This window comes from Corythoichthys intestinalis, chromosome 13, assembly GCF_030265065.1.
Source record: "Corythoichthys intestinalis isolate RoL2023-P3 chromosome 13, ASM3026506v1, whole genome shotgun sequence".
NCBI lineage: Eukaryota > Metazoa > Chordata > Actinopteri > Syngnathiformes > Syngnathidae > Corythoichthys > Corythoichthys intestinalis.
In genome coordinates this window covers 269262-281501 of record NC_080407.1, presented here as the reverse complement: position 1 = coordinate 281501, position 12240 = coordinate 269262, and the positions used below count along the sequence as shown (strand labels likewise).

The 12240-nt window shown below is 51.7% G+C and overlaps 1 protein-coding gene across 3 annotated transcripts in view; it reads left to right on the top strand.

Moving 5' to 3' along the window:
* Positions 1-12240, top strand: part of LOC130928241 (thyrotropin-releasing hormone-degrading ectoenzyme) — a 28401-nt gene that overhangs the window by 13843 nt on the left and 2318 nt on the right. For all 3 annotated transcript variants that reach the window (XM_057854630.1, XM_057854631.1, XM_057854629.1), the window contains 14 exons: positions 236-362; positions 3553-3707; positions 4586-4699; positions 5702-5839; positions 5984-6049; positions 6411-6476; positions 6634-6812; positions 7826-7914; positions 7978-8111; positions 8168-8223; positions 9081-9228; positions 9296-9399; positions 9469-9576; positions 9920-10087. In XM_057854630.1, the coding sequence (XP_057710613.1) occupies positions 236-362; positions 3553-3707; positions 4586-4699; positions 5702-5839; positions 5984-6049; positions 6411-6476; positions 6634-6812; positions 7826-7914; positions 7978-8111; positions 8168-8223; positions 9081-9228; positions 9296-9399; positions 9469-9576; positions 9920-10087 (1652 nt within the window). The remainder of the gene's footprint in view (positions 1-235; positions 363-3552; positions 3708-4585; positions 4700-5701; positions 5840-5983; positions 6050-6410; positions 6477-6633; positions 6813-7825; positions 7915-7977; positions 8112-8167; positions 8224-9080; positions 9229-9295; positions 9400-9468; positions 9577-9919; positions 10088-12240) is intronic.

Sequence of the window (12240 nt, the reverse complement as noted above, 5' to 3'; positions counted from 1 at the left end):
TCATTTCAGGTTTTCATTATACTATTGCAGTAAATGGCTGTGCATTTGGGTTCAAATGCACAACTGATGCTACAACAATCTAACGATATACTGGCAAGCGGGGTGGCCAACAAATTTATAGGGGGGGCCTTGGCCACCCGCTGGTGGCGCCACTGACTCGTCGTCTCTGTTGTTGTGATTTTTTTGGGTTGTTTTTTTTTTTTCATTTTTCCTTTTTTTGGTTTTCCTCCCACAGATCCGGTTGTACGCCCGACCGGACGCCATCGCGAGCGGCGCGGGCGACTACTCGCTCCGCATCACCGAGCGTCTTCTGGGCTTCTACCAGGACGTCTTCCGAGTGGGCTACTCGCTGCCCAAGTTGGGTAAACACGCTTGGCTTCCTCTGGCAACGGCGTCGGCTCTTTCGGCACGAGCGTTGCGGCCGATTGAAATGAATCGGACGTTTATCGTCGTCAATGGCGGGCAATGAAATGATCGGAACTGCATGCCGCTTATACAGGGGTACTGGATCCTGCCCCGGCTCGCTATGGGCAGTAGGTGGGATATACTAAATTGGTTGCCACGCAGTCAAGAGCAGCTCTTGTCTATTTACGACGTCACGCATTATAAAGAAGGAAATGACTCCATGTCAAAATCAACAGGAAGGGTCTTAAGTGGTCATGATTTATTTTTGTCAAATATCCATTTCATTCATTTTTGAACAACTTTAGATGGACCATCATCAGTGTGTCTAGTACTTTTTTTTCCCTCTCCATTTGTGAATTGTTCATTTTATGTATTTCTAACAAATCAGGATTCATCATCAAAAAATTTCAAATCACTCTATAAATAGTAAAAAGGGTCAAAATAATCATTTGCCCGATAAAGGAATCAACCTAAAAGTGGCTCTGAAATCCCACTTGTCAGTGCCCACGTAGCATTTGAGGACCGCTCATGCTAAAAATAACCCTGTTGTTTGTTCCCAATTAGCGGCATTGTCATTGACGAACGGCAAGAAACAAAACCCGTCACGCAAAAGTGTTTCCCGTCATCAAATTTGACGTTTTAAGCGCCGGTCCCGATCGGGCAGCTGTCGCTCCCGTCTCGATGAGCGCGTAGGCCTTTTTTCGCCGCCAGCTCGCCGGACGAACGCTCGCGAGCGTGGCGGAGGTCCCCGAGCCGCCGGGCGCCATCTGTTGTCGTTCGGGCCGCGTCGGTCCCCCGAGGACCGCCCGGGGACGGCGTTCCAAAAGTCCTAAAAATAAACACCGCGCTTTTCCTCTTGATGATGTGCCGAAGGAGACGGATTCAGCCTATTTTTTTCTTTTAAATGAAGAGGTCTCAGGGGTCTTTGTAACATGTTGTGGACCGAGATCAACAGTTCTACTGACGCCGTGCTGAAATCGGTGCCTTTTTGCCCAGACGGGACTCCGCGGTGGACCGACATTCATCGTGACCCGAACGCACTCGCTGGCTGCCGTTGTCGTACGATCCTTTTTGACGTGGCGGTGGGCTAAAGGCCGGCGCGGCGGCTTCGGGTGAAAACGCAACGATTCGCGTAGCTCTTGAAAACAACAAAATGCAAAGTCGAGTTGAACACTTGGCTGCCATGCAAACGGATTGGGCATCTACGAGTGATAGTGCATTTTGAGGCAAAATGACTGTATGACTGTATTTGGCCTTTCCCGTCCTCCCTCTTGAGCTCATCGGACTCCGAAAGTTCCTCTCGCACGAGTCAAAGAAGCGGCAAATGTTCGCGCCTCAGCGAGAATGTCGAGGCTCAGGTGATCCGCCCTCCCGCACAATTGGACGCGCCGCGAAGCGAGCGAGCGGACTGATGCGATCCGCCGAGTTGCGCCTCCATCTGGGACGGCCGCGGGGCTCTCTCTCGCTCGTATCTCGCGCTTTGTTTGCCGGCCGGCCGGCCGGCCCGCGCGCGCGCGCCGCCTCGGGCCAACACGCAACAACAGATGGACTCCAGCAAAACGCGTGCGCACGCTACGATGTGGCGGGCGCGCGCGCACGCGCGCACGGGGAGAGCTGCGGGCCAGTCAGCTGTCTGCATGCTGCTCTCATGTCGCTACGGGTCCACTTGACTTTGTGAGAAGTCGGACGAGCTCCCTGCCACGCTTCATATTGATGACGGACTGCAAAAGTTTGACTAAAAACGCCACTTGAATTGTACCGCCGAGTGTTAGCCACCATGCATTTTACGACAAAAACATTGCAATACTAAAGTATGACGATATTAAAGATGTTATATTTGGCTGCCAACCCTCCCGCTTCAAATAGATAGGACATCTATTGCGGTCGACCCGGTCCTGTGTTTGCACCCGTGCGAAATGAGGACGCGTCAAAAGCGCTCCCCGCGCGACTTTCCGCTCGCGTTCGTGACACGTCAGCGTCGTCGGTCTCTTTTGCCGGCAGTCCAGCGGACACGCTTTGTCTCGGCGCGGCGAGCCTTTTTCTTTTGGCGTCTGCTTCCGAGCGAATACCTCGAAGGCGACATTCCGCTGACGCTAAATGCATTTGAAACGAAGGCAAACACGCCGACGTTCGCTTCCGCGGTCCGCTCGCTACGTGCTAATGAGCCAAAAGCAGAGTCGCCGGTTGACGAGATGAGGACTAATTGAGGTCCTCTTAACGTACTCTGGCGGGTCACGCGTCAAGACGCGTCCCTTTTCCAGCGGTCTGCGGCCCGCGGCGCTTCGGCCTAATGAGTGGGCGCGAGAGGCCCGAGGATCGACTAATTGCGGACGCGTCGACTTGAATTGGATCAGAACATGCCGTGACTCTCAGAGGAACGGAAAAGCACGTGAAGGTTTTGTGTGAACTGATGTGTTTTTTTTTTTTTTTTTGCTAAAAATGAATAGACCTTCCATCATGACTAAGATGAACCCATTATGATCGAGTTCAACACAAGACTGTAACTAAGCTAAAGCCGTTACGGTTGTTACATTTGTACAAATGAGGTAGAACGGTGACCATTTTGGCTCATTTCAAAATAAAACAAACGTTGAGCACGGCGTGTTCGATCCTCCGCCGACAACTAGAGCCCCTGTTGCCCGGTCAGAACGTGACACCGGACCCTCTCGGGTTTGTTGTCCTCGCTCCAGACGGTCGCCGCGGCAACCGCCTCAAAGAGCGCAAGCGAGATGAGAGACGTGAAATGCGAAAGAAGGAAAACGGACAAAATGAAAGCGGTCTCAAAAATAAACACGGAGGCTATTTTCAGCTTCCGAATGATTCACCGCCTGCGCGGTCGTGTGAGTGCAAACAAGTGGCGGTCTCGGGCGGGCGCAATTCAGGTGAATAATCACAAGGAAACAAGGAACTGCGGCAAAATCCAACCATTTTCATTCTGGCTTCAATTTCGAGGCGTCATTCCTTTGACGTCTCGGATGCATATCCGCCAATCGCTCGTCGGCGTACGTACGGCGTTTCGCCTCGTTAAACTGCTCGTCTCAGGCGTGCTCGTGGGAACTTTTAGACCGTTTCCATAGCAACCATAGACTTGTTTTTTTTTTTTTTTGACATGCTCATGCTAACGAGATGGCGCGGCGGTGTGTTCAGACCTGCTGGCGGTGCCCAAGCACCCCTATGCCGCCATGGAGAACTGGGGCCTGAGCGTCTTTGTGGAGCAGAAGATCCTGCTGGACGCCAGGGTGTCCTCGTCCTCCTACCAGATGGAGCTGACCATGGTGGTGGTCCACGAGATCTGCCACCAGGTGAGGAAAATCTCGCTGTCCTTCTTGGCGGGGCGCGCGGGTGTTGTCGACCGATCTCCGAGGATGCGGCGCGTCGGTTTTGCCAAACCGCGCTCCGGGACCACTCGTCCAAAGTTTTGACGTGACAAAGTCGCCGCGGATCTCATTAAGATTCTTCGGCTTTTGACTCACACGCACGCTCCGCAGACAACACATACAGGTGTTGATGACAAACATTCCTCTCCTTTCACATCAGGCTTGGTCCTCAGTGCCTCTTTTTCTTCTTCTACTCGTGCTTACGGACGCACCATTTTGTCTGAAAAGCAAAGACGTCGAGCCTTACATATGCCGGAAGAACCTAAAGGAGACAAAAGATACATTTCCCAAATTGGATCCATGTTATAAAAGGTGCTCGCGGAATGCAGCGCTGCCCCCTAGATGTGTGGAAGACACACAACGGCAAATGTTGTTTTCTGCCAAACAAGCAAGCCGGCCGGTACGCTCGTTAAATATTCTCCTTTCAGGTTTGTGATGTTTTCGAGATTTTGTTGCTCTGAGCAGCTGAATTGTGTCCAGCGTCTGCTGAGCTTTCCTCATTACCTGTTGTTGGCTGCTCACGCTCATGAATATTTACGAGGTCAGCCGCCAGCGCCTTCATCAAAGTTTCTTTTGTTGCTGGAGACGAGGGAGGCGGCGGGTGGGCGCACCCTTCGCTTTCCTCTTTTCATCTCTCTCTCTCTCTCTCTCTCTCGTGAATTGATGTCAACGATGTCGACGAGGCCGGCGGCCGACGATAAGGTTTCGCTGCCGTCGACGGCGATAGACGTCCGATCCGTTTGGACGGATCGGGCGTCAACGGCGGCCGGAAAATCCTGATGCGTTTTTTTTCTTCCTCTCAGTGGTTCGGTGACCTGGTGACGCCGGTGTGGTGGGAGGACGTGTGGCTGAAGGAAGGCTTCGCTCACTACTTTGAGTACGTGGGCACCGATTTCCTTTTCCCCAAGTGGAACATGGTGAGTCCAAAATTGAGCACGTCTACTCGCTTCCAAGAGATTTGGAAGAAAGAAGCCGCGTTGGTTGTTGGCAAACGGCGGTTGGACACGCACCGCAAGTTCACATTAATGCGCAACTAGCAGCTCTTGTCCCTTGAAAGCGAGGTAGCCTTTTTAAAAGTAACTTAGGGCGCTGACGCCTCCCTCCGGCTGGAGTTTGTCCAATTAAGAGCCGATGATGAAGCGGATCGACCGCGCCTGTGACATTTACGCCACGCGCCGCTTCTTCATTTGCACGCCGAAGATCCAGAATCGATCGATCGATGGTCTGAAGACGCGGCGGGGCGGGCCGTACACAGGAGGCAACGGTAAAAGTCGACATGTTTTTTTCATTGGAAGAACATGACTTGGCTCTGTAAGCGCAGGGCAGAGCTCGCAAAGGTCAAAGACGATGACTGGCGGCGACTTGGCAGCTGCTCCAGGAAATAGTCTGTTCGCTCCATCTGGGAGCGCGCATGTGCACGCGGACGCGCACGCGAGGACCCATCTGCCTGGCACTCTTCGACGCTCCATTAGCGTTCGGGCTAATCTTTTGCCATCGCGCGCTCTCATCCAAACACGCCGTCCGGCTAATTGTGTTACACGCGTCCAGGCGTTCGTCTTGGCCCATCACCAGAACAACCAATACATTTTGCGAGCCTTGAAAAGGGAGCGGATTGAAATTTTTCTTCATTTTCATCCCCACAGTCAAAAACTTTGCAAAGGTTCATTAAAAGTAAAAGCGGTAAATCCCCGCAATGCTTCAATTAGTCTGATCCCAGTTGATACGTCTTAATGAAAAAAGTTGCTGTTCGTTGCTGTTCGTTAAGTTCATTAGTGGCAAAAGCCACCAAAAGTGAAATAGTCCAAAAAAGGCGGCTGATTAAGTGTGACATTCATTAGGAGCAAATCTCTTCTGTAAATGCTAATTAGCTGGGGCCACGCCTTCCGAGATTTGCTTCCGAGCTTTTTCCCTTTTTTCAGGAGAAGCAACGATTTCTGACCGACGTCCTCCACGAGGTCATGTTGCTGGACGGCCTGAGTTCCTCGCACCCAATCTCGCAGGAAGTGCGGGACGCCGCCGACATCGACCGCGTTTTCGACTGGATCGCCTACAAAAAAGTATGTCCGAAAAGCCCTCCCTGTTCGATATAACTAGCGCCGCCCTTTTCTCAGGCCGGGCGTTCGTCTTTATGTGCTCTGACATTGACCGGCGAGCGGTCCCCTGCGGTTTTGAAAGCGCGTTTTTGTCCGCGTGTCCCGTAGGGGGCGGCGCTGATCCGGATGCTGGCCAACGTGATGGGACAGACACTCTTCCGCAAAGGACTTCACGTGAGATCACCGATTCCCGTCGAGCACAAATACAAACAAACGGTCAACGCGACTTTTTCTCCCAAAAGAGACGCGCATTGAGCTTCTCTGGCTGAGCATGCGTGTGAACGTGCGGACTAAAAAGTACACTGTGCCTAAAACCTACTGTTTGTGGGATCATTTGACGATGATGAAAATGGTGCGGCAATTACAGGATTATCTCACGAGTCGTGTGGATTTTGCGAATTAAGAATGACATCACGGGGATTAAAGCGTATTGTTTATAGGATTACCGAATAGACGACTCCACGTATGTTACAAGATGAATGACTCTGGTTTGCTTTGGGATGAGACGACAAGTCGGTATGCTTTATTTTTGCAGGATTATCTGCAGAGTCACATGTACGGCAACGCGGCACGCGACGACCTGTGGAGGAAACTGTCTCAGGTATGAGCGTTCGGTTCGCCGCCATCGGCGTCCGATCGCCGCCGGCCCGAACGGGTCGGACGTCTGTCGCCGTCGGCGACCGGCCAATTGGTTTAAAGGGCTCAAAAATGGACCAATTTTTCCCCAAAATAAAGGATTGTCGTTATGTGGTCCGCAGGCCATGAGGTCAGAGGGGCGGGACATTGATATCGGCGCCGTGATGGACGGGTGGACTCTGCAAATGGGCTACCCGGTTATCACCATCGGCAAGAACCAATCGGAGCGGCTCGGCGCGCGTTACGTCACCGTCAACCAGGAGCACTTCCTGTATGTCCAAGAAGGGCGGGCCAACAGCAGGTGACGCATCATGTCGTGATATCTATTTTTTCTTTTTTTTTTAACTGTTGTCGTCATGTCGCGGCACACGTCGGGGTCATCCGGGGTGGAGCGCGTGCGGCACCTCGACGGCGGCGCTCACGTTGCCGTCATTTATATTTGATTGTCATGTTTTATTCACGCCCGCGCTCCTTTTCTTTGCCACGTTTTCAACCTATTTTCTGCTTCATCAATACTTCATGTCACTCTTTTTTGTCTTATGTCGCTTTTGTGCCGCTTTTAAACCCTTCAAACGTCGTAACTCGCCCGCGTTCTCATTCTTTCAAGCCGGAGCCGGGGCCGCGCGCCGTGTCGATTCTGCCGAGCGCCGCGTAGGTGTTCTGTCGTGACGCGTTTCGGCAGGTCGAAAGGGTTGTCGTGACATTTTGTGACACGCTGTTAAGCGTCCCGACATAAGACGGGACTTATCGGCTTCGCCGATGATTTCTGCGCTAAGTGAGATCAGAAAATGGATTCGTGAGGCCGCCCTTCGCATCGCCCTCCGTGAGCTTAAATGCTAAAGATGCTTAGCGTCGCCTGCTGAATTACAGATGGGCGCGCGGACGTGCAGCTGACGGGAAGTGGAGTCCATTCAAATGCTAATGTCGGCTGAGAGCGACGTTCCGCCGCTGTGGCCCGTCGGCACAAAACTCGATGGTAGATTCTCACTTTTGATAGCTAGATCCGTTCCGGTCATCTTGAAATGTTCATTTCGAGAAGTGTCGTCAAACATTTTTGTCAAAATGAGCCCCAAACGAGAAGCGGGAGCAACAAAGCAAAGTGCTACCGATGCTTGAAGCGAACCTCCGGCTTGACCTTCAACACCTGACCGTGGGAGGCGGTCGTCGCGTAACGGCACGTTTCGACCGATCCGGGAGGGCCGAAGCGGATCCGTACGGCCGCTCGTATTTACGCCGACGGTTTCGCGGCGACCACACCCGGCGTGGGAAGTTTATTCCGGGCGGAAATTGTGACGTTTTTGTGTGTGGCGTCAGTCTACAGTGGCAGGTGCCGTTGACGGTGGCTGTGGGAAACGGCTCTCGGGTGTGTTCGGAGACGCTCATCTGGATCCGCAACAAGACCGGTACGTGCCTATATTGTCTTGAGTCTGGAGTCGCAAAGATTGATTTTCACGCGCGCGCGTTAGAAACCCACACGATGAGCGAGATGAGCGACAAGACCTGGTTGCTAGGCAACATCAACCAGACGGGATACTTCCGCGTCAACTACGACCTCCAGAACTGGAAGTTGCTGATTCAGCAGCTGCACGCCGACCCTCAGGTACACGCGCCCTTTCGACCTCTACGAGACGCCGCGAGTAACGTCGTGTTACTCAGGTCATCTCCGTCGGCAACCGCGCGGGACTCATCGATGATGCTTTCAACCTGGCCAGGTAAGCGCACACGAGCGAATGATTCAAAATGCTCTCGCGTCGCAATGAAATGAGAATGAGGGAAGCGCGCCGTGCACAGAGCGCAGACACGCAAGGAAGACCACACTCGCCCACACACGCCAACGGTGCTTTACCGCCAGCGCAGGCGTGCGTTCATCTGCCCGCCGAGCCCCGCTCACGGGCAAAGGGTGAAGCGCGTGCTAACGAGCCGCTTAACGCGCGGTGGCGGCCGCCGTGCGAGGACGTCGGCACGGATGCCGTCGCCTTGGCGACCGTTCCGCACGATTACGATTCTCCGCGCGAGGGCAGGTGCGTGAAGGGAATCCAAATGAGGCCGACGGCGGGAAAGAGACCCAACGCGACGTGGCTTTGATTGACAGGTGTGACGTTTGATGGGCGGTTGCGCTGAGCGTTCTTGCCAAGTTGTGAAGCCATTTCTTTAAAAAAAAAAAAATGTTTTAAACTGTAGCTAACGCTACTGCACTTATGAATATTCGTGGAGAAGGAGCGGGCCGACTGGCAGGCGAAGAAAGGTTAATGAATGCGCAGAGGACGGGCGGCTCTTGCGCCGTTTTCCCCCAAATTCCACCTTGACATCTTTATCGCGACACGCACTCAATGCTGCTTTCTCCCGCTAGCGGTGAGAAAGCACAACTATAAAAAGAACTGGCATCACATCTACTGCTTTGCTACAGCACCCGTTATAAAACGAGACAAAATGGAGAAAAGACGGGCCGAATGAATAGCGCCCATACGCTCACCTTTAGACCGATGAAGACAAACACACAGGACTAATGAATAACACACAAAAGCGGCATAGGAAGCGTCCGTCCACGAGCCTACGCTCTCGGCGGCAGGGCCGGTTACCTTCCCCAAGGCGTGGCGCTGCAGCTGCTAGGCTACCTGCCCGAGGAGACCTCCTTCCTGCCCTGGCACGCCGCCAGCCGGGCGCTCTACCAGCTGGACAAGCTGCTGGATCGCACCGACGACTACAAGCTCTTCGGCGTAAGATTTCCGCTCGCCCGCCCGCCCGTCGTAGGGGCCGGCCCCGTCGTCACCTCTCCTCTCGCAGGATTACGTGCTGAAGCAAGTGGCCGCGCGCTACCATCAGATGGGCTGGCCTACCGACGCGGAGAACGGCGAGACCTCCGTCCTGCGGGCGTCCTACCAGACCGAGTAAGGCGCGCGCATTCACGCCAGGTTCCACGAGGCGCCCTGACACCCGCGCGCCGGCGCTGTGCGCAGGGAGCTGCGGCGGGAGCTCATCATGTTGGCCTGTAGCTTCGGAAACAAGCACTGCCACCGCCAGGCCGTCGCTCACATCTCCGACTGGATCTCCAGCAACAAGAACGGGTACGTCGAAAGCAACTTTTCCGAGTAGTTTGTACTCTTTCGGCGTAATTGAGGATGAGAGTCGTCCGATCCATTTTGACCGGGAGGGGCGAAGGAACTTGGATTCATTCGCCCCTCCCGGTCGAAATGGATTGGGACGTACAGGGCAGCTAGTGAATGAAATGACCGCCCGCTAGAGGGAGCACCGAGTACCACACTTTGAGAAACGCTGTCCCGACGGATTACTGGCCCGAAACCCGAACAATGCAAGAGCGCGCGCACGCTCTTGACCTAAATTGTCACTTAAGCGCGACGCAAGCGAACTCATCTGTCAGATGAAGTGAAGAACAAGCGCTGCGCGCAGGATCCCTCCCAACGTTCGAGACGTGGTCTACTGCACGGGCGTCAGTCTGATGGACGAGGACGTCTGGGAGTTCATCTGGATGAAGTTCCACTCGTCCAACGCCGTCTCCGAGAAGAAGATCCTGTTGGAGGCGCTCACGTGCTCGGACGACGCCTTCCTGCTCAACAGGTGCGTACCCGAAGTGTTTTTATAGCGCAACCGATCTTCAGTAAAGTTCAAGCACAACGGCGGCACGGAAGACAAAAGCAAAAAGCGACAATCGGCACTAAAATGACATCTTCGGTATCGCGGAGCAACAGATGTGTGAGGATCAGTGTTGTTTTTGGCAGCCATTTTAATTTTTGTCTTAGTCTCAGTCTCTTGGACGAAAATACTTTTTAGTCTTTGTCATATTTTAGTCATTTTAAAATGTGTTAGTTTTAGTCGACGAATATTCAAAGAAGTTTTCGTCTAAGTCTAGTATTAGTTGACGAAAACTCAAAATTTTTTTAGACTGGACGCTAGTATTGGTTGACGGATACACAAAGTTTTAGTAAAAAAAATTAAAAAGGGATTCCAACAATTTAGAATGAACATTGACAGTCAAGTAAGCACTTATTTTCCGCAACAATTGCTTTATTTTGGTGAGATTTACACAATGAATGCAGTAAAAAAATATTCCTGATGTGCAGGGAGGTACAAGTCATATGTAGCTTACAATTAATAAGGAAGTTAAGGAAACATACATACCATGTTTGGAAATGAAAATAAGCCAAGCCCTGAAAACAGTAAAACAACACAAAACTAATAACTAAGTCCTGGCCCACTGAGAACAAGTCCAAATTGTGTAACCCTTCTCCCCATGTGAAAAAAAACCCACCCTGCACAAAGTGCAAAACAACACAATACACTGACCACTAATGGGCTACTTGAATAAAAAAAAAAAAAAAAGAAAATACACTCACCGGCCACTTTATTAGGTACACCATGCTAGTAACGGGTTGGACCCCCTCTTGCCTTCAGAACTGCCTCAATTCTTCGTGGCATAGATTCAACAAGGTGCTGGAAGCAGTTTGGTTCATATTGACATGATGGCATCACACAGTTGGTGCAGATTTGTCGGCTGCACATCCATGATGCCAATCTCCCGTTCCACCACATCCCAAAGATGCTCTATTGGATTGAGATCTGGTGACTGTGGAGGCCCTTTGAGTACAGTGAACTCATTGTCATGTTCAAGAAAGCAGTCTGAGATGATTCCATGGCACATTATCCTGCTGAAAGTAGCCATCAGAGGTTGGGTACATTGTGGTCATGAAGGGATGGACATGGTCAGCAACAATACTCAGGTAGGCTAGGGTGTTTCAACGATGCTCAATTGGTACCAAAGAGTGCCAAGAAAATATTCCCCACACCATTACACCACCACCACCAGCCTGAACCGTCGATACAAGGCAGGATGGATCCATGCTTTCATGTTGTTGACTCCAAATTCTGAACCTACCATACAAATGTTGCAGCAAAAACGAGACTCATCAGACCAGGCAACGTTTTTCCAATCTTCTACTGTCCAATTTCGATGAGCTCGTGCAAACTGTAGCCTAAGTTTCCTGTTCTTCGCTGAAAGGAGTGGTACCCGGCGTGGTCTTCTGCCGGTCGTTCGACCTACTGCACGTTCAGAGATGCTCTTCTGCCTACCTTGGTTGTAACGGGTGGTTGTTTGAGTCACTGTTGCCTTTCTATCAGCTCGAAGCAGTCTGGCCATTCTCCTCTGACATCAACAAGGCATTTCCGCCCACAGAACCGCCGCTCACTGGATATTTTTTCTTTTTCGAACCATTCTCTGTAAACCCTAGAGATGGTTGTGCGTGAAAATGCCAGTAGATCAGCAGTTTCTGAAATACTCAGACCAGCCCTTCTGGCACCAACAACCATGCCACGTTCAAAGTCACTCAAATCACCTTTCTTCCCCATACCGATGCTCGGTTTGAACTGCAGATTGTCTTAAACCATGTCTACATGCCTAAATGCACTGAGTTGCCGCCATTTGATTGGCAGATTAGAAATTCAGTGTTACCGAGCAGTTGGTACAGGTTTACCTAATAAAGTGGCCGGTGAGTGTATATTGGACTCGAATATAGTCAACACCGTTATTCCTATTACAAGCACAACTCACGTGCTAATGCTAAATTGAAAAGTTTGCTAAAACACTTTTTCTTTTCACCACTCTTTAACATAACTGACATAACAACAGAACCTTTATCACAAATCTTTGTCCATAACAGTATATTCCTGGCTGGTTTAATCATTTTACGTGTGGATTTGTTTAGCGCACATCAAAC